This window comes from Lutra lutra, chromosome 7 (assembly GCF_902655055.1).
Source record: "Lutra lutra chromosome 7, mLutLut1.2, whole genome shotgun sequence".
In the NCBI taxonomy this organism is placed as follows: Eukaryota; Metazoa; Chordata; class Mammalia; order Carnivora; family Mustelidae; genus Lutra; species Lutra lutra.
In genome coordinates, this window is record NC_062284.1 from 129751087 (window position 1) to 129773648 (window position 22562).

Sequence of the window (22562 nt, forward strand, 5' to 3'; positions counted from 1 at the left end):
ACATGGGAGCAGCAAACTATATAAAACAATTAATAACAAAATCAAAGAAACACATCAACAAGAGTACAATAATAGTAGAGGACTTTAACACCCCCATCACTGAAATGGACAGATCATCCAAGCAAAAGATCAACAAGGAAATAAAAGCCTTAAATGACACACTGGACCAGATGGACATCACAGATATATTCAGAACATTCCATCCCAAAGCAACAGAATACACATTCTTCTCTAGTACACATGGACATTCTCCAGAATAGATCACATCCTGGGTCACAAATCAGGTCTCAAACAGTACCAAAACATTGGGGTCATTCACTGCATATTGTCAGACCACAATGCTTTTAAACTAGAACTCAATCACAAGAGGAAAGTTGGAAAGAATTCAAATACATGGAGGCTAAAGAGCATCCTACTAAAGAATGAATGGGTCAACCAGGAAATTAAAGAAGAATTGAAAAAAATTCATAGAAACAATAATGAAAACACAACTGTTCAAAATCTGTGGAACCCAGGGAAGGTGGTCCTGAGAGGAAAGTATATAGCCATACAAGCCTTTCTCAAGAAACAAGAAAGGTCTCAAATATACAACCTAACCCTACACCTAAAGGAGCTAAAGAAAGAACAGCAACGAAAGCCTAAACCCAGCAGGAGAAGAGAAATAATTAAGATTAGAGCAGAAATCAATGAAATGGAAACCAAAAGAACAGTAGAACAGATCAATGAAATTAGGAGCTGGTTCTTTGAAAGAATTAGTAAGATTGATAAAACCCTGGGCAGACTTATCAAAAAAGAAAAGAGAAAGGACCCAAATAAAATCACGAACGAAAGAGGAGAGATCACAACCAACACCAAAGAAATACAAACAATTATAAAAACATATTATGAGGGGCACCTGGGTGGCTCAGTGGGTTAAGCCTCTGCCTTCAGCTCAGGTCATGATCTCAGGGTCCTGGGATCGGGTCCCGCATCGGGCTCTCTGCTCAGCAGGGAGCCTGCTTCCTTCTCTTTCTCTCTCTCTGCCTGCCTCTCTGCCTATCTGTGATCTCTCTCTGTCAAGTAAATAAATAAAATCTTTAAAAAAAAAAAACATATTATGAGCAACTATATGCCAGCAAATTGGACAATCTGGAAGAAATGGATGTATTTCCAGAGATTATATAAACTACCAAAACTGAACCAGGAAGAAACAGGAAACCTGAACAGACCCATAATCGTAAGGAGATTGAAGCAGTCATCAAAAATCTCCCAACAAACAAGAGCCCAGAGCCAGACAACTTCCCAGGGGAATTCTACCAAACATTGAAAGAAGAATTAATACCTATTCTTCTGAAACACTTCCAAAAAATAGAAACGGAAGGAAAACTTCCAAACTCATTATGAGGCCAGCATTACCTTGATCCCAAAACCAGACAAAGACCATAACAAAAAAGAGAATTACAGACAACATCCTTAATGAATACAGACGCGAAAATTCTCAACAAAATACTAGCAAACAGGATGCAACACTATATTCAAAGGATTATTCCCCATGACCAGGTGGGATTTATTCCTGGGCTACAAGGTTGGTTCAACACCTGCAAATGAATCAATGTGATACAATACATTAATAAAAGAAAGAACAAGAACCATATGATATTCTCAATAGATGCTGAAAAAGCCTTTGACAAAGGACAGCATCCCTTCCTGATCAAAACTCTTCAAAGTGTAGGCAGAGAGGGTACATACCTCAATATCATCAAAGCCATCTATGAAAAACCCGCAGCAAATATCATTCTCAATGGGGAAAAACTGAAGTCTTTTCCCCTAACGTCAGGAACGTGGCAGGGATGTCCACTATCACCACTGCTATTCAACATAGAACTAGAAGTTCTAGCCTCAGCAATCAGACAACAAAAAGATATAAAAGCTATCTGAACCAGCAAAGAAGAAGTCAAAGTCTCACTCTTTACAGATGATATGATACTTTCTATGGAAAACCCAAAAGACTCCACTCCAAAACTGCTAGAACTCATACAGGAATTCAGTAAAGTGTCAGGATATAAAACCAATGCACAGAAATCAGTTGCATTTCTTTACACCAACAAGACAGAAGAAAGAGAAATTAAGGAGTCAATCCCATTTACAATGGCACCCAAAACCAGAAGATACCTAGGAATAAACCTAACCAAAGAGGCAAAGAATCTGTACTCAGAAAACTATAAAATACTCATGAAAGAAATTGAGGAAGACACAAAGAAATGTAAAAATATTCCATGGTCATGGATTGGAAGAACAAATATTGTGAAAATGTCTATGCTACCTAAAGCAATCCACACATTTATGCAATCCCTACCAAAATACCGTCTCAATTTTTTCAAAGAAATGGAACAAATAATCCTAAAATTTATATGGAACCAGAAAAGACCTTGAATAGCCAGAGGAACATTGAAAAAGAAAGCCAAAGTTGGTGGCATCACAATTCCTGACTTCAAGCTCTATTACAAAGCTGTCATCATCAAGACAGTATGGTATCGGCACAAAAACAGACACATAGATCAATGGAACAGAATAGAGAGCCCAGAAATAGACCCTCACCTCTACGGTCAACTAATCTTCAACAAAGCAGGAAAGAATGTCCAATGGAAAAAAGACAGTCTCTTCAACAAATGGTGTTGGGAAAATTGGACAGCCACATGCAGAAGAATAAAACTGGACCATTTCCTTACACCACACACAAAAATAGACTCAAAATGGATGAAAGACTTCAATGTGAAACAGAAATCCATCAAAATCCCTGAGGAAAACATAGGCAGCAACCTCTTCAACCTCAGCTGCAGCAACTTCTTCCTAGAAACATCGCCAAAGGCAAGGGAAGCAAGGGCAAAAATGAACTATTGGGATTTCATCAAGATCAAAAGCTTTTGCACAGCAAAGGAAACAGTCAACAAAACCAAAAGACAACTGACAGAATGGGAGAAGATATTTGCCAACGACATATCAGATAAAGGGCTAGTATCCAAAAATCTATGAAGAACTTAGCAAACTCAACACCCAAAGAACAAATAATCCAATCAAGAAATGGGCAGAGGACATGAACAGACATTTCTGCAAAGAAGACATCCAGATGGCCAACAGACACATGAAAAAGTGTTCAGCATTACTCGGCATCAGGGTAATACAAATCAAAACCACAATGAGGTACCACCTCACACCAGTCAGAATGGCTAAAATTAACAAGTCAGGAAATGACAGATGCTGGCAAGGATGTGGAGAAAGGGGAACTCTCCTACACTGTTGGTGGAAATGCAAGCTGGTGCAGCCACTCTGGAAAACAGCATGGAGGTTCCTCAAAAAGTTGCAAATAGAGCTACCCTATGACCCAGCAATTGCACTACTGGGTATTTACCCTAAAGATACAAATGTAGGATCTGAAGGGGCACGTGCACCTGAATGTTTATAGCAGCAATGTCCACAATAGCCAAACTATGGAAAGAACCTAGATGTCCATCAACAGATGAATGGATAAAGAGATGTGGTATATATACGCAATGGAATACTATGCAACCATCAAAAGAAATGAATTCTTGCCATTTGCAAAGACATGGATGGAACTAGAGGGTATTACACTGAGTGAAATAAGTCAATCAGAGAAAGATGATGATCATATGATATGTCTGATATGAGAAATTTGAGAAACAGGGTGGGGGGTTTGACAGGTAGGGAAGAAAAAAAATGAAACAGGATGGGATCGGGAGACAAACCATTAGAGACTGTTAATCTCACAAAACAAACTGAGGGTTGCTGGGGGGAGGGTAAGAAGAGGGTGGTTGGGTTATGGACATTGGGGAGGGTATGTGATATGGTGAGTGCTGTGAAATATATAAGGCTGACGATTCACAGACCTATACCCCTGGAGCAATAAAACATTATATGTTAATAAAAATAATTAATTAAAAATAAAATAAAATCTATAAAGAAAAAAAATCCCAACACCCCTATAGACCTCCAGTTTCATCTGTACATTAGAAGCCTGAGCTAGCTGGTGCCAAAGAGGTGTTTCTGAAGGTCAATAGCATAAATATAAAAAGAGTCATCATCACCCCACCTCAGTTCCTTATTCTACTCCTCTAATCAATATCCTTTTCCCCCAAAACACCCTACCATATGCCATGGTTCTAAAGGTTGACAATCGACGACCCTTTTCTCTAAACGCAGATTTCAGTAATGTTGAAATTGTTACACATAGTCAAGCCAGAAGTAGCCCATGTCCCCAAACAAGGTCAGGTATAAACATCAGCAGAATTTAATGGGCACAAACAGTTCTTACAACAAAATTACCGCTGCTTCCCATGTGCAGGTGAGTACTTCAGGTGAACCTCCATCTCTGTTTTATGGGAGCCCCATAGAGGTGTAATGTTCCTGATCTCTCTCTTCCCTCTTGCTCCCAATGGGAGGAGGAGTCACCAATCAGACTGGTGAGTTTGTGAGAAGAAACAGATCGTGCGTGCTCAGCCCACTGCTGCCTCTCACCTCCCTTTTGGGATCAGCACAGTTCCACAGGACACTGGTGCTCCACTCCTTCCTGCCTTAATAGGCAGCACCCCCCACCCCCGTGAGAGGCTTGCTCTGCCACATCTATGTTGTGTAGGTAAGTCTAGCAAATTCAGGAGTGAAGTACAACAAGCCCACTGGCTCACAGGCCGGAGACACAAGCTCCAACTCAGCATTTATCAGTAATACAGCTGACATTCTGAGCTCTTCTTGGCAGACACCTGCATCTCCTTGGTTCTGCTTCTCAGACAAGGAGGAGCAGAGTATTAATCACCACCTCTTCAAGCCCAAGTAGTAAGGACTAGTGTGACTAATACGATGCACACACATACGGCTGACCGGACACATCTGACACCATAGGAGTCCCGCAACCTACTCCGAAACAAGCAATGGGATTCAACTCAAAAGCTTCCTGGTCACAGCAGCAGTTGAGAACCCTCCTATATTCGGATTCTGATTAAGAAAGGAAAAGGCACCCGTGATCTCTCTCTCTCTCTCTCTCTCCCTCCCTAGACACACTTTCTCTCTCTCATGTTTCTGCTCATCGTATGAGAGATTAGATGCTCAAAAAATTTTCAGTGACTGATGACTTTACACCAGGGCATTCTTGTTCATTGAAGGCTTAACAAAACTTCACCCAAGAACTTGCCATGGCTCCCTACTACCTCTGGTATAAACCTTGGCCTCTCGTCCCTCTGTGACCTAGCTCTAATTCTCTTTGCCAATATTCACCTTCACTCAGCCATACCCTAGTTCCTAGTAACACTGAACTGATGTTTCTTATAGACAATCCCCAAAATTTTACCCATCAACTTCAACCAAAATCGCCTGTCCCCAGTGTTACACGTTTCAATCCCACCCACGTTCCAAACCCAGCTCAAATACCCCCTTAACTTATTCAGTCTCACCCAGATTGGGCCACTCCCTCTGCTCCTATATGCCTCAAAGGTCTTAACTATTTTGGGGTATACTAGTTGAACAAGTAAGTAAATATACTGTAGATAAAGAGAGGTGGGTTTCTCACTGTCAGAGAAATAAGTTATACATAAGGAATGGGAGAGAGCTAAAATTCTGTGACGTCAGATGGGAGTTGGAGATAACAGTATGAACTCATGGTTTCTTCATAGATAGGTGTGTGTGTGCACATGAGTATACAAACATATATCTCCTAGCCTTGTCTCCTGGGAGGGCCTAGAAACAATGGCACTCCCATAGCAATGTATACATCTAGCCCCAACATCTTGGTTTCTAAATACCCTCTTCCAACAAAAAGAACCACGGCTCCTTGGAGAAGTGATTGATTGATTCCAGGGCTGCAGGAAGGAAAATACACGATGAGTCTGGGGATTAGAAAATTAAGATAGTGAGACACCTGAGTGACACAGCTGGTTGAGGGTCCAACTCTTAGTTTCTGTTCAGGTTGTGATCTCAGGCTTGTGAGATACAGCCCCGCACTGGGCTCCACGTTCAGCATGGAGTCTGCTTAGGATTCCCTCTCCCTCTCCTTGTGCCCCTTCTCCCATGTGTGCACCCATTCACTTGCTTGCACTCTTTCTCTCTCCCTCTAAAGTGAATAAATAAATCCTATTAAAAAAAAGAAGAAGAAAGTTAAGATAGTGCTCAAAAAAGAACGGACACAGAAATCAACCTGAAGGAGTTCCCAATGGCCAAAATTAGAATAATTTGAACAATAAAAATAATGATGGTTTTGGATTATAACCCATAGAATAATATAAATATCCATGAGTTCATACTGATAAAAATAATTAAATAAACAACTGAAGGAGAAGGGACAGCTCTTCCTTACATGAGAATTCTAATTAACAAATGCAGAAATAAGGAAAATAGAAAATCGTTAACTTGTTCATTAAAATGATAAGGAGTCATTGAGGTAAAACTTGTGCCTCTGGATCTCCTCTCTGGCTGCATTAAATAATCCCCAATGTTTATTTAAACAAAGCTGCTCATCTCTGTTCTACAAATTCAGCTGGGGCAAAGGCCACTGCCACCATTTTACAGATAGGATAGTACAGCTATTTGGTGGTAGACCAGAAGCCTGGCAGACCAAAAGCCTACAAGTCGACTCAACACCATGCAAACCTCTCATCACCCTGTTTAGGCCTTGGAATTTCTCGATTTCATTTCTTTCCTTAAATTACTAGACCTTCTGTGATTTATCAAAACCTTAACTGAGCTTCAAGATCCAGCATGCTTCTCTAATGGTCCCCAGTGTATCAGGATTCATTTGATTGCAAGTAACAGAAAACTGATCTCAAATTGTCTGAAGCAAAAGGAGAATTTCCTGGTACATATAACTGGAAAGTCCACTGGGGCTTTAGGCTCAGCAAGATCTAGGGACTCAAATGACACTTCTCTCTACAATACTCCGTTCACAGACAGGCTTTCCCTTCATGGTGGCAAGATGGCTGCCAGCAGCTTTTAAGTCAATACCCTTTACTGGCAGCTAATGTAGCAGAAAAGGCAGTGTCCTATGCAGGACACCCCCAAAAGTCCTAATCAACACTGGCTCAAGTGCCCATCCCTGAATCAATCTCTAGGGCCAGAGGAATGAACTCCATCGATAGCCTAAGTCATGTGCCCACTCTTGGAGCTGAGGGTGGGGTGAGCCTCCCTCAAACCCCGGGATGAGTACATAAGATATGGGTGGATCCCCAAAGGAAGTTTTAGATGCTACTACCCAAAACGTGAGCGGCTCTTGAGCTGAAAAATTAACATATGTCTACAATACCAGAATCCCTTGGTCAGAATCATCTCAGCCCTGCCTCCTCCAGCCCCATCCGGACATCTGTACCGGCCGTGACTTCCTCCTGCCTTGTGCACAGGCTGGTCCACACCTGTTGCCTCTGGTTATAAGCATCCTGGACACCCAGAGTCTGGTTCTTCAAAGTACTGGGGCCTCAGCACACCCCCTCAGCTGCCCAGCAAAGTGCCACTGAGCCCCCAGAAAACACTCCTTGGCTTTGTTTCCCATCCCCCGCAACGTGAAGCTGAGTCACTGAGACACCAGGCGGCTGAGCACCAACCTTGAAAGTACTTCTCTAAGTCACTGTCTCTTGCTCTAGCATACTCCGGGACCTGGGGACGCTGGCTTGACAGTGAAATAATTATGTTTTACCCTTCTCTCATTCCTTTATCAGTCACGAAGACGAGAAGAGATAAGTGTTCCAACGGAAGAACACACCTGCAGTATTTGCTCCTGCTTTTCAGTGCCAGCGAGCTCCCCTTTCCAGGCACAAGTCCCGGGGACCAGCCTCCAGCCCTGTTATCTGTGTCAGCTACCCTCCTGTCAAAAAGCAGCCTGCACTTTCCTTCCTGCATCCTCCAACACCGTCAACTTCCCCGGGGGTTGCTGGTGCCTTACATGTGAGGGCCACTGCCTGCATGTCACCCATCCCCTGTCTGCTCTGCAGGGAGCTTGCCTCCCTGCCCAGCCTGCGCCTCTGTGCAGAATGTCACTCTGGTTGGCTCTAAGGCCTGTAGCACTGTTTAGATGGAGAAGAGGGGCGGGGAACAGCAGGGTGGGGACCGAGTCTCAGAGCCCAGGCTGTGAGATCTTCCGACACAAACTAACATTTCGTCCATTCATTAGCTCAGCAAACCTTTATTCAGGACCTACTGTGTTCTGGGTACTGCTGTAGTTGCTGTAGACACAGAGACAAGTGTCTGTCCTCACAGAGCATCCTTCTTGCTAGACATCGGACTGATTTTGTTTGTAAAGATTTTATTTATTTATTTGGCAGAGAGGGAGTACAAGCAGGGGAAGCAGCAGACAGAGGGAGAGGGAGAAGCAGGTCTCCCACTAATCAAGGAGCCCAACTGGGGACTCGATCCCAAGACTCTGGGATCATGACCTGAGCCGAAGGCAGACACTTAACCGACTGAGCCACCCAGGGGCCCCAACATCTGACTGATTCCTGATACCTGCTTCACACTCACACTTCACAACACACAGTCTCAGATATTATCTATATAATCCCCAACATGTGGCAGAGCCAACTGTAGTCTACAGATGAGGAGAATGGTAGCTCCAAAGGCTAAATGACCACCCCAAAGACAAAGCACAAATTCAGGTTTTCGGCATGCAAACCTTGCACCCTTTCCAGGTCCCCTCCCAAGGAAGGACCTAGCCAGGTGCAGCCTGAAACAGACATTAAGTCAACTCAGTCCTAGGCATCATCACTAGAGGCAGAAAATACAAAAAAGATGACCCCATCCCTACCTAAAAGAATCTATAGTATAAAGTGAAAGGAAGACATGTAAGCAGGTATCATCTGTGGTAGGAATAAAGAAGTCTGACTACATTCCAGTGAGAAGACATCTCCGGAAGGACATATGGGACACACAGATCACTTCCAGGCTGGAACAATGGGAGCCTGAGGCACAAGGACAGGAGGATCATTCTGCTTGTTCCAATGGGACATACTTCGAGTTGCGTGCCATGTGGATCTACTTCCCATTACATGATGCTTTGAGGATGCGACTGGCCTCATTCTACAGGGTAAATGATCTGCTTTCTTCAACAAGAGAATAGCTCCAAAAATAGGAGGGAAGGGAAATACTATAGATTTGAGAAGATTTTGGTGTTTCCTAATGCAACACATGCTCCTCATTTGGGTCCAGAACATAATGCACCAACTTTAAAAAGACATTTTTGGGATTAGGGATATTTGAGTATAACCTAGCTATTAGAAGTTATTAAGGAAATATTGTTAATTTTGTTAGTTATGATGATGGTATGGAAATTTTTTTTTGTTTGTTTTTTGGGGTTTTGTTTTTAGATTATATTTATTTAGTAGACAAAGAGAGACACGAGAGAGGGAACACGAGATGCAAGAGGGGAGTGGGAGAGGGAGAAGCAGGCTTCCTGCCAGGCAGGGACCCTGATGCGGGGCTCAATCCCAGGATCCTGGGATCATGACCTGAGCTGAAGGCAGACACTTAACAACTGAGCCACCAGGCGCCCTTGGAAGTTTTTTTAAGGTACTTCTTTATTAGAGATACAGACTGAAGCATTTACAGATAAAATAATATGATGCCTGAAGTTGGCTTTTAAATATTTGAGCAAAAATAAATAAATGAATTAAAAATACATGAATGAATAAAGGGGTAAATGGATAATACAAGACTGACAAAATGTTGATCATGTCTGAAGCCGGATGACAATTCCATAAGGGTTCATTATACTTTTCTCTCTACTCTTGTTAATGGTTGATATTTCTATAATGAAAAGTTTAAATAAAATTCTTAAAATTAATTATCCCATCCACCAAGAATGATTGAGAAGGAAAACATCACAGAGGAGAGGTATTTGAGCTGAGGCCAAAAGGATGACTAGAAATTTTCTAAGGGGCATTCCAGGCTGAGCAAAGATATACAGATCTATCCCAAACCTCTCCTTGGAGGAAAGAAAAGTATCTACACTTGGCCCCAAACTCAACTTATATCCAAAAAAAGACACCCTCTTGATACCCCAACTCATCTAGCTGTAGCATCAAAATCAACCGACCTATTCCAAGCGAGGAAAGAGGGTGCGGGGTGGACGGCTCCCCTCAGAGGCCTAGCAAGGAGCCCCAGTGTAGCCTTGAGAGGACAGGAAAGCAATTAACCTCTTTCAGTTGGGTTTTGCCTGACAAAGCACTTCGGAAGCCAACTGAGTTATGTCAGGAACAGAGCCTTCATCCCTCCTGAGTCATCCCAGACACCTTATGCTCCCCAGAAACACACACCAGCCTTCCCGACAGTGCCTTGTCAATTAATGATCTCAGTACCATGGGATCCAGCTTGATGGCAGCTGGGCAGCCTAGCCCATCAGCACAAAAACAACTCCAATGAGGAGACGGTCCTCCCCTCCTTGCTCCCAAGCCCCCATTGCCAATTCCCTCACAGCCCCCTGCCGACCCCCAGGTGCACCAAGACGCATGCTAGCTCTGCAGCTAAGCTACTTTAGGACTTACCTGGTCCTAGCCTGGCTCAGATGGGTGCCCCGGGCTCCTTACCTTGGATCGAAGCTGCAAGTACTCCTCGGAACCATAGGGGACACTCCTCAGGGAGGTGAGATAGTCGTAACTGATGACAGCTGTCTGTGAACCAAGGAAAAGAAAGGCTTAGCGCCTGGGGCATCAAATATTGCTCCTCGCCACCCCACCCCTCCGATATCCTGCAGCTGCACGCCCCTGACACAGGCAGTATGTCTAGAGAAGTAGACAACCCCTCCCCTAAGATGCTCCTCCCCCCAGATCTTAGCCTGGCTGCCTTCTTCCTGACAATCAGGGCTCTGCACAAATGTCCCCTCTGCAGAGAGCCCAGTCTAAGCTTGCCCCACCTTCCAGCAACTCTCAATTACTTACCATAATGACATTATCATACCCAAAATTACCTTGCTCATTTGTTTCCTTGTATATGGACTCTCCTCTCTGCTAGAATTTCAGCTCTATAAACATGGACCCTTGTCCTTCCTGTTCATCACTGTATCCCCAGCACAATCTTATTGTGCCAGACACAAAGGTAAATGCTCAGTAAAGACGAGCTGAATGAACGCTGTTGGATAAACTTAGCATCATAAATAAACATCGTTTTATATTTATGCTGCACTGACAGCCTGAGTTTTGATTCTGGGACCCTTGGCCAAAAGCCCTGAAGAAGTCCCCATATCCACATCTCCATATCCATATCCCATGTCCTGAATTAGAGAATCACAGGTTTCCAGATATCACAGACATGGAGGAAGCTGGAGGCCTACCCAGGCCAAACCTTTCCTTCTAGAACTGAGCAACTGAGGTCCCTAGAAGCTAAGGGACTTACAAGGTTGTTACCGAGAAAAGTCTATCCCTTTGTTTACACCCCCAAAGCTTTACTCCACTCAACATAAAGGTGTTAAACACCAACCATAAGCAAGGGTTGGTCACTGAACAAGGCACAAGGCCAATCAACCTGGCCTTTAAAGAAGGCACATCCTAGTTACTGGTGTGTAAAGCACTGGCAGATACCTTCCTCCCTCATTCCCAGCTACAGCTGGCCCTTGAACATGGGTTGGAACTGTACAGGTCCACATACACATGGCTTTGGGGTTTTTCTGGTAAACTGCAGTACAGTACTATAAATGTATTTTCTCTTCCTGATGATTTTCTTAATAACCTTTCCTTTTCTCTGGCTTACTTTATTGTAAGAATATATATGAAACATATAACATGCAAACAATGTGTTAAAGAACTCTTCATGGTATCTGAAAGGCTTCTGGTCAACAGCTGGTCAAATATCAGTCCTGAAGGTTCTGGGGAGTCCAAAGTTGACTGCCTGGGAACTGACACCCTAACCCCCACGTAGTTCAAGGGTTAACTGTATTCAAATCCCTAAGGTTCCATTAAAGCCTGCTTCCCTTAGAGCACTCATCCTGACTCCCAGCCTACAGGTCTCACTCCTGTGTCCGAAGTCCCCTAGCAGTGGTCCCCTGAGTCACACATCTTGACCCAATCCATGGTTTTAGAGTGATTGTTTTTTGACCCACTCATGTGAGCACTCCTCAGTCATAAGATCCTTCAAAGCTGGGTCAAGGAGGGACAGTTCATTCTACCTCTCAAAGCACATAAGACAATGCTGGGCCGCCAAAAGGCCCTCAGTAAACACTCGGGAATCATTTTCTATCCCGTGGCCTGTTTATCTATTCGTCCGTCTGGGTTCTATAACTAGCTCAGGAGAAGACTTCACAACACTGGGTATTAAGGAAACAATCAGACAACAACTCAAACAGAGCGTGCCTCAGAGTCTATCCACACCAAGGAGAAGCAAGGACGAGCTCATCCTGCAGCAGACAAAAGGCAGAGAGAGAGCACAGAGGCCTGTGGCCCTCTGCCCACCAGTGAGGCAGTTACACGTGCATGTCCGGGAGAGTGGCGCTCAGCAGCATCAAGAGGCCACGATCGCAGCGGAAGGATGCTCCCGGGCCACAGAGAAAAACTCTAATGGCAAAATATTCAACTCAGATTCTCTGTTAGTTCGGGGGCTGGAGGGGATCCTCAAAAATCTTCCAAGACCCAGCTGCTCTGAGTCCGAGCCCTGCCTCAGGAACCATGCACACTAGCTCACAGGAGAGAAACCAGATTTCCTGACAGAATTTCATCAAAGCTGCTGAGCCTGTCCATATGCGTTGGCTGAGGAGTACCGGCCCAGGTTTGTCGCTAAAATATGATACAGAATCTAACATGTAAAGGCTTGGGCGGTTGGGTGGCTCTGGGGGTTAAGCCTCTGCCTTCGGCTCAGGTCATGATCTCAGGGTCCTGGGATTGAGCCCCGCATCAGGCTCTCTGCTCAGCAGGAACCCTATTCCCCCTCTCTCTCTGCCTGCCTCTCTACTTGTGATCTCTCTCTCTCTCTGTCAAATAAATAAATAAGGGTACCTGGGTGGCTCAGTTGGTTCAGCAACTACCTTAGGCTCAGGTCATGATCCTAGAGTCATAGGATTGAGTCTTAGGGCTCCCAGCTCTGTGGGGAGTCTGCTTCTCCCTCTGACCTTCTCCCCTCTCATGCTCTCTCTCTCTCTCTCAAATAAATAAATAAAATCTTCTAAAAAAAAAGTTTCTTAAAAAATAAATAAATAAAATCTTTTTTAAAATAAACAAATGAATAAATAAATAAAATGTAAAGGCTTCACAACAGAGACCGTATGCAATTCCATTCTACCAGGATTTGGTAGGGCCTGGTGTGGGGGAAGCCTACAAGAACAGAGATACAGAAGGGCACACGGCCATGCCTGCTCAAAGCTTGGCACACGTAAGAGTGTTACACGTGTACCTCCGCATCTGCTGTCTGTATGAACACCTGCGGGTAACAGTGCGGTCCCTCGGCCACCTGACAATGAGAAAAACCTACCGTGGCAACTGCTCGGCCCACCCTGATAGCACCGAAGTCATTAGGATCCAAGTACTTGTTACTGTAAAGGTAGAAGCCCGAGGCAGCCAGAGCCGCGCCAGTCCATGAAGCAAGCTTGAGCGCCTTTCTGGCCATGTTCCCAGACCCTGCAGAAGGAAAGGAGACAACAAGGGACAGCTGAATCCCACAGTTAGTCAGACCAGGGTTCAAATTCAGGCTCTGCCGATTAAAAGATTATATAATCTTGGGTCATTTTCTTAATCCTGCTGATCTCTGTTTCCTTACTCGTAACACAGGATGATACCCACGTCAAAAGTTTTTGGGAGGGGCAGCTGGGTGGCTCAGTGGGTTAAAGCCTCTGCCTTCGGCTCGGGTCATGAGCCCAGGGCCCTGGGATCGAGCCCCACATCTGGCTCTCTGTTCAGCAGGGGAGCCTGCTTCCCCTCCTTTCTCTCTCTGTCTGCCTCTCTGCCTGTCAAATAAACAAATAAAATCTTTTTTTAAAAAAGTTACTGGGATAAAATGAAATTGTGTATATAAAATGCTTAGCGGAGGGGCGCCTGGGTGGCTCAGTGGGTTAAGCCGCTGCCTTCGGCTCAGGTCATGATCTCAGGGTCCTGGGATCGAGTCCCGAATCGGGCTCTCTGCTCAGCAGGGAGCCTGCTTCCCTCTCTCTCTCTCTCTCTGCCTGCCTTTCTGTCTACTTGTGATCTCTCTCTGTCAAATAAATAAATAAAATCTTTAAAAAAAAAAAATGCTTAGCAGAGTACCGGGCACAAGTCAACTCTCCAAGTTATTACTCCTCGCAGAGTACCAGATACCATTCGAGGCACGGGGGGAGAGGGAACAAAACAGAGTTCTTGCCCACGTGGTGCTTCTGCTCTAGATGGGACGACAGGTCCACAGCACACAGACATATTAGAACAGCAGCAGGTATGAAGTGCGGAGAAGAAAATGAAAGGGGGTAAGAGGAGGGATGACACGTATGCGACAAAGATGCTGTTTTAGACAGGGAATGTGGCAGAGCACGCTAACCCTCGTTACTTGTAACTACGACTTTACCACCATGCACACACAGGTGTCATTTGCCTTCTGTGTCCAGGTCAGAAGTGCTCAATCCGCAGCCAAAACAGCAGCTGGTCAGAATCAGCCAGATAAGCTCTCCACGTCCGGCTGATTTCCAAAATATTTATTTCAGTTAGAGTAAACTGTCCCTTGTCTAGACCGTGAGCTCCCTGAAGGCACATGCCATGACTTATTCCGCTGACTCACAGTCCTGCAGGGTACTCCTCGAGTAGGGATTCAACGTCCACCTGCTGATTTGGTCTGTTGAACCAGAAGTACTCCCAGTCAGTGGGATCAAGCGGGCTCAGGGCTCTCTGATGGCCTTCCTCACCCTACTTGTACTAGCTCAGTCCACCAGGTGGACCGTTGGAGCTTCTGGGGGCCACTGTACCCAACAGGCTGTTTCCCCTTCAGTTTCTGAGAACTCTGTATCAGACTAAACTCCCTGACCACGGCTGCAGGCAGCAGGGAAGAAGTCCCACCCAGAAGTGAGCCACCAAACTAACCACACGTGCAAACCCTGTACAGAGGCAGAAGGAAGATTCAGGTGGCCCCTGCTTGCTCCTGCTCTGGACGCAGCCTGTGACCTTCCCCTCCCTGCTCTGTGCCTGTTTCCCCCTCGTGGGAAACTAATGCTACACACAGCCTTGTCTTCATTTTCTTCAAAATCTGTTTGAACTCACGCTCACACTATAGCCACGGATTTTTCTTACGTATTCACAGGTACACCTTTTTTCCATTCTTCTACTTTCGACTTACATTTTATACTCTTCTCTCAACAGCATATAGTTGATTTTCTTTTGCTTGCATTTAATATAACTTGTGAATGTAGATTTAATTTCACTATTTTCTTCCATCTCAAAAATGCAGATCTCTTACACCACACTAACAAAACGAAGGATAAAAATCACATAATCAGGGACGCCTGGGTGGCTTAGTGGGTTAAGCGCCTGCCTTCGGCTCAGGCCATGATCTCAGGGTCCTGGGATCAAGCCTCACACCTGGCTCTCTGCTCAGCAGGGAGCCTGCTTCCCCCTCTCTCTGCCTGCCTCTCTGCCTACTTGTGATCTTGGTCTGTCAAATAAATAAAGTCGTTTTTAAAAAATCACATAATCATCTCAACAGATGTAGAAAAAGCATTTAACAAAATTCCACACCCATTTCCGATTAAAAACTCTCAACAAAGTAGGGACAGGGGAATATACCTCAACATAATAAAGACCATATGTGACAAACCCACAGCTAACACCATACTCATTGGTGAAAGGTAGGGAGCTTTTCTAACATTAGGAACAGGACAAGTATTATTCAGCATAGTACTGGAAGCCCTAGCCAGATCAATAGACAAGAAAAAGAGGTAAAAGACAATCAAATTGGAAAGGAAGAAGTAAAACTATCACTATTTGCAGTGGATATTATATACAGAAAACCCTGAACAATCCACCAAAAAACTGTTAGAATAAACCAATTCAATAAAGTTGTAGGATACAAAATCAGCATGCACAAACCTGTTCTGTTTCTGTACACTAATAGTGAATAAGCAGAAAGAGAAATTGAGAAAACAATTCCATTTATAATTGCATTAAAAATAAAAAGCTAAGAATACATTTAACCAAGGAGGTGAAAGACCTGTACACTGAAAATTATGAGACATTAGTGAAGAAATTAAAGACACCAATAAATGGAAAGATATTCTGTGTTCATGGATTAGAAGAGTATTGTAAAATTTCCAAATTACCCAAAGCAGTCTACAAATTCAATGAAATCCCTATCAAAATCCCAATGGCATTTTTTCACAGAAATAGGACAAACTATCCTAAAATTTGTAGGGAACCACAAAAGACAGAATAGTCAAAGAAATCTTGAGAAAGAACAAAGCTGCAAGTATCACGGTCTCTGATTATACTACATTACAAAACTGTAGTAATCAAAACTGTATGACAGTGGTATAAAAATAGACACATAGATCAATGAATTCCAACAGAGAGTCCAGAAATAAACCCATCCACATATGGGCAATTAATTTACGACAGAAGAGCCAAGAACATACACAGGGGAAAGGACTGTCTTTTCAATAAATAGTGATAAACATTTATTGAAAAGATAAAATCTTTTTTATTTTTTTTTATTTTATTTATTTGACAGACAGAGATCACAAGTAGGCAGAGAGGCAGGCAGAGAGAGAGAGAGAAGCAGGCTTCCTGCTGAGCAGAGAGCCCGACGCGGGGCTCGATCCCAGGACCCTGGGATCATGACCTGAGCCAAAGGCAGAGGCTTTTAACCCACTGAGCCACCCAGGCGCCCCGATAAAATCTTTTTTAAAAAATTATTTATTTATTTGACAGAGAGACAGAGAGAGAGGGAATATAAGCAGGGAGAGTGGGAGAGGGAGAAGCAGACTTCCCACTGGGCAGCGAGTCCAATGCGAAGCTCGATCCCAGGACCCTGGGATCATGACCTGAGCTGAAGACAGATGTTTAACAACTGAGCCACCCAGGCACCCCATAATGGGTGATTTTTATGCAAGCTAAAATTTGAGAACCTTCTTCTAAATATTTTCTTTTTTTTTTTTTAAGATTTTATTTATTTATTTGACAGACAAAGATCACAAGTAGGCAGAGAGGCAGGCAGGGAGAAAGGAGGAAGCAGGCTCCCTGCCGAGCAGAGAGCCCGATGCGGGGTTCGATCCCAGGACCCTGGGACCATGACCTGAGCCGAAGGCAGAGGCTTTAACCCACTGAGCCACCCAGGCGCCCCTAAATATTTTCTTTTTTTTTTTTTTTAATTTGACAGACAGAGATCACAAGTAAGCAGAGAGGCAGGCAGAGAGAGAGGAGGAAGCAGGCTCCCCACAGAGCAGAGAGCCCGATGCGGGGCTCAATCCCAGGACCCTGGGACCATGACCTGAGCCGAAGGCAGAGGCTTCAACCCACTGAGCCACCCAGGCGCCCCTAAATATTTTCTTTTTAATAAAGAGTCTGCATGTGTTCAAATCCATCAGTGAAACCATGCCCAAAAACCAAGCCTTCCAACTTGCTCATACCTACTCCCAACCCCAGGGGTCTGCAATCACCCTACAAGTGTGACTCCAAACAATTATTTTTAAAGAAATCATGTAAGAAACTCATTTGTTGCCCTTAACACAAAAGCTCTAGCCCAGCTTCTGGGTTTGGTTCCTAACTCTGCAAGAAAAGGGTTTGTAAATAAAAAGATATTAAAACCTTGCTTTGAAGAATAGGCTTTATTTTCTTTATCACCTTTTTTTTAAATATTCTCTTTATTTATGAAAACCCCCCCTATCCCTGCATCATTCTGCCATCTTTTTATTTTTTTTTCTGCTGACATTTTAGTAAGCCAAGAGTTCCTTCCAAACAAGAACAGGCACTGCAGCAGGCCTGGGTTTGGGTCCCTACACTTACTTCCCAACTGGGTAAGCAGGCAAATTGCCAACTCTGACTCTTGTGACCCTGTCTATAAAATGGGGATGATGACAGCAGTGTCTACTAGATGTGGTGGTGAGGGACGAGGAAATCATGCAAAATGTATAGCCAGGGGCCACCTACACAGTACAAACACAGTACCAACTGCTATTACTACCACCACTCATCTCTTATTATTATAATTATTATTATTATGACTGTTATTAATTATTTCCTCTCCCAGTGCCAGGCTTTGGTAAAGGACCTTATTTACTCCCTTGCCTGTCAGCTTCTGGAGGACTCCTGCAGGCCTCCCTTCTTACATACTGGCAGGCCCCCACCTAACCTTACCTTTTCACCTTTCTCTCTAGTGTTTTCTATCAAAAAGGGCAGCATGTTGAGTTCACCCTCTACCTTGTCCCACCAAGACACGGGTTCCCAACTGGACCTGGAGGCAGGCCTTACATTGGGCTGCATGCCCTCAGCTCTGTATACATCTTCCTTCTTCAAGATTATCAGTGCAAGAAGGTCCATGAGAGGTGATCCAGGGACCGTCCCTATGGGGCCATCAGAGAAGCCCACATTAAAAAGGTCACATGGAACCACTGGTGGCCAGGAACTCTGGAGTCAGGAAGAATCCTGCTCTACCACTCACTAGCTGTGTGACCTTGAGCAAGTCACAGCCTCTTGGGGCCTCCCACGTAATTACCTACAAAAGGAAGTCCCTGACAGTACTTCCATCCTAAGGTTACTATGAGCATTAAATGAGATGCTGCTTTAACATAATGCCAAACATATTCTGCAAATAAGACTTCTTTTCCTTACTGTTATTTTAAACTTTGTTTCTTCTTCCCAGAAGCACTGATGTAGAAACAGCTGATGGAGAACTCTTAGCACCTGGGAGACCAGGATTTGACACAACCTCGTACAATTAATAAAATGAGGGAGGAAGGCCACCCGATCTTGCCTGAACAGCCCAACCATTCCCCACTCCAAAAGCATTTCCCTATATCCCCTCTGACTTTTACTCTCTACCCAGGTCATCATTACCCCAACCTTCATGTGTACCCATATTACCCCACTTCCCCTCCACTGATGAAAACGTCCAAATTCTCTAGCAAGGCATTCAAGACCCACCCAAACTTGCTAGCTCCATCTCCCAAACACCTCTCCACTCTGAACCACCCCCACCCCCACCCAAGCCCTCTCTGAAGCCTTCTGTGAGCCAACCACTTAGAATGAGTTGTTCGTTCCTATCTGGTCTTATTATGCGCTGCTTTTTTCTCTAAGGATCTGGTCCTGTATCTGCCTGTTCTATTACATGCAAAGGGCAGAATTTGTTAACATATCATATAATTAATTAATAAGTCTGCTAACAAATACATGATTGAATGAGTAAAAGAGTACACTTATCCCCCATCTATTCTCAAAGTGGAAACATCAGCCCAATTATGTATTCCCCTGCTCTCAACTCTCTAATGCCTCCTATCTCACTCAGATGAAGAACCCAGGCAATTATAGGCAATGGCCTACAAAGGGCAGCCCCAGACAATATATAAAGTGATGAGTATGGCCAGAAGTGGCCCAGTGGCTAGAGTTTGCCAAACCTGCCTTAGCACAGTAGGCGCCCCAAAATATTTGCTGAATGAATCAAGGGAGAAATGGTACCCCATAAGGCTGCGCTGAGCCAGTACCAACACAGGTCCCCAGGTGAGAATCACCCCAGGGCTGTCAGTTGGATGCCATCCTCCCCCAGCTACCCCCAGCACCACCTCCCAGCTCTCACCTCTTTTAAACCCCATCTGCCTCATGCTCCATCCTCCAGGCCAGTCCCAGTGGGCAATGAGGCCACCCCTAGCCTTGAGATCACCCACCCTGGGAGGGGAAGCCTCAGCCAAACAGACACGATTCCCAAGACCCGGTTTTCATGCAAATGTCCTCAGTAATAAAAGAGGTGCAAATTGAAAAACAAAATAGATGATATAGGAGCCAAAGTATGTCTAAATAGATTGGAGCTGGAGTTTTCCATAAGGTGTCAGTGAGTCTTTAACATGCAAATGAGTCGCTTCCCTCCGGGTATTTTAAAAGACCCTGTCAGCCGTGAAATATGTCTGTCGGTGAAAAACACCTTTCATTATTAAACCCTTTGCTAATGAATCACCTTCCCTGTTCTGTTTACTTGTCTGACTTTCACCTGAGTTGTCTCTCCCAGGAGCACACACTTTGGGGGAGGGGAAGGGAGCTTGAGGACACCAAGACCCTAACACCTCCACATCAGATAACAAGATTAGCAAAAACCAACCTTTACAAAGCCCTTTGCTCTCATTTATCTCCTTAGATACTGAACACAACCCAGGAAGATGAAACAAATATTATTATCATCCGCAGGCATAAATAAGGAAAGGAAGGAGCACAGGGGGTGAGATTTTTCCCAGGTGACTCAGTAGTAAACAGCAGCATTAAAGCTTGAGCTTATCTATGGCACATGACCTCCTTCATGGACTTGCAATGCTCTGTTCACCAGTGTTCTTACCACGGTTCACAGGTAACCGTGTCAGTCACTGTGGGCAGCAACTTCGATTTCTGACCCTCTCTCTACCAGGCCCAAACAATGGCAGCATATAGAAGACATGGAAACCAACACAGCAGACTGTCAACCAAAGCACCGCACCAGAAACGACCCATTCCAGTCCAGGAACCTTAGGAGAGCTGTGTTACCGTCAACTCTATGAGAAGAATGGAATCCATCTTGCTGGGCCATAAGGGAATACCCCAGCAGGTGATAAACCAAGGCAAAAGGGAAGTGCGGAAAGATCTACACATGGGAAGCTGATGGTCGAATGTAATGTCCAACCCCTGGACACAACTAAATGGGGAACCAAGCACTTGCTGTTTGTGGTGGGTCAAGAGTGGCTGGGCCTATCAGTTACCACCCACCCGCAGCCCCCTCCCCATGCCACATCCCAGGACAAGAAGCAGGGAATCACCCTTCCCTGCTTGGTACACAAGTGAGAATGACCAGAAAAAAAGCACTTTGGCTCTAATTGCATCAATCCCATAAGTGACCACAGCCTCCTCCCACCTCCTAAAGAGGCTATTAGAGGAATTGAGCATTGTTTCCTCTGTCTGCTCCCAAGACTGGAAAAGACCCAATGAGAGGATCAGGTAGAGCAAACAAGGTAGAGGGTACCATCATGTCTTAAGTCTGGAAAGAGGCAGAGTCAAAGCCCAGGGACCACAGCGTTGGCCTGATTCAGGTTTCTAACCTGCCCTACCACCAATAATGAGGTCCAAATGTAATGATACTCCATTCCCTAGGGTTTGACGTCCAGAAGGTGATTGAATCAATATTGATTAAATAAAGGAATCTCTAGGCACCTGGGTGTCTCCGTGGGTTAAGCCTCTTAACCTCTGCCTTCAGCTCAGGTCATGATCTCAGGGTCCTGGGATGGAGCCCCACATCAGGCTCTCTGCTCAGTGGAGCACCTACTTCCCCCGCCCCACCCCTGCCTGCCTCCCTGCCTACTTGTGATGTCTTGTCTGTCAAATAAATAAATAAAATCTTTCAAAAACAAATAAATAAAATAAAGGAATCCCTGGCTGAGACCAAGGTCCCAGAGCAGACAGGGAAAATATATCTCACCCAGGCAAGGAAAAGAAATTCTCCATTTGGTTCATCCTGGGAAAGTGGGGAATCAGGGAGAACAGTGGAAAACCAACCACAGAGAGCACGTGGCAGGTAAGAGGTCACAGGAATGCCTCTGACACAAGAATCTAAACCCAGGAGATTTGGTGAGTGAGCCGGGGCCGGGCCGAGCAGGGAGTCGGGGGATGGATGCCAGAAGCAAGCACTATTCCTATCTTTAGGTCCCCTTTCTGACAAGAAAATGTATATATCAAGAAGGAACAAAATGCAAGCTCTCCCAGCAGAGGTCAAACCTTACATCTGAGGGCCAAGCCAATAATGACACAAAGAACATGATGTAACCCAGGAAAAATGACACAAGCGTAGACTTCGTGAAAATCCGTATATGCCATAACGTAGGGGCAAATCAACAGTGTGCACGCGGTCATATGCACGTTTCCCCTAACTACAGAAAGGTAAACTGGCAAACAAGGACACAAAGGCCCATAACCTGATGTGAAGGAAAACTTGGTGCTTAAGTTCACAGGACTTTTTTCCTACAAAGCATAAGTACTCAAAAGCATGTCTCGCGCAGCTTCTCTATCTCCTAGGAGCATGCTAGAAATGCAAATTCTTGCTCCTCACCCCTGAGCTGGTGAGTCAGAAACTTTGGGGGTGGGGTCCAGCATTCCGTGTGGCTTAACAAGCCCTCCAGGGTATTCTGATGCAGTCTGAGAACCTGTGCGATAAGAAAATGCTTAAAGAAAAATTATGAAGGCACAGAGAAGTCAAATTCACTTTCAACTCCTCAAATACCTCTTGAGCACCCACTAAGTGCCAATTATCATGGACGGGAACCAATAAATGCTCGTTGAATTAGTTGACTTCCTACCTAGTAGGAAGTAAACGCCACTAAACCTGGGGACAGAGCTGTGCTATGTGTCTCCCAGAGTCTGCTCTCCATACACAACACGTTTATAGGGCGAACTGAAGTTCAGGACACCGCAAGGTGAGGAAGATCCGGAGCACTCTGG

General features: G+C 44.7%; 1 protein-coding gene across 6 annotated transcripts in view; it reads right to left on the bottom strand.

Annotated features, from left to right (window-relative positions):
• ADCK1 (aarF domain containing kinase 1) overlaps positions 1 to 22562 on the bottom strand; it is a 121450-nt gene that overhangs the window by 98374 nt on the left and 514 nt on the right. For 3 of the 6 annotated variants that reach the window (XM_047738240.1, XM_047738241.1, XM_047738235.1), the window contains exons 1-3: positions 22421 to 22544; positions 13420 to 13565; positions 10551 to 10634 (exon numbers count right to left, since the gene is read on the bottom strand). In XM_047738240.1, coding sequence (XP_047594196.1) covers positions 10551 to 10634; positions 13420 to 13554 — 219 coding nt within the window. In that variant the 5' untranslated portion in view covers positions 13555 to 13565; positions 22421 to 22544. Of the gene's footprint in view, positions 1 to 10550; positions 10635 to 13419; positions 13566 to 22173; positions 22268 to 22420; positions 22545 to 22562 lie in introns of those variants that run through there. The other 3 variants (XM_047738237.1, XM_047738236.1, XM_047738238.1) reach the window with 2 other exon arrangements.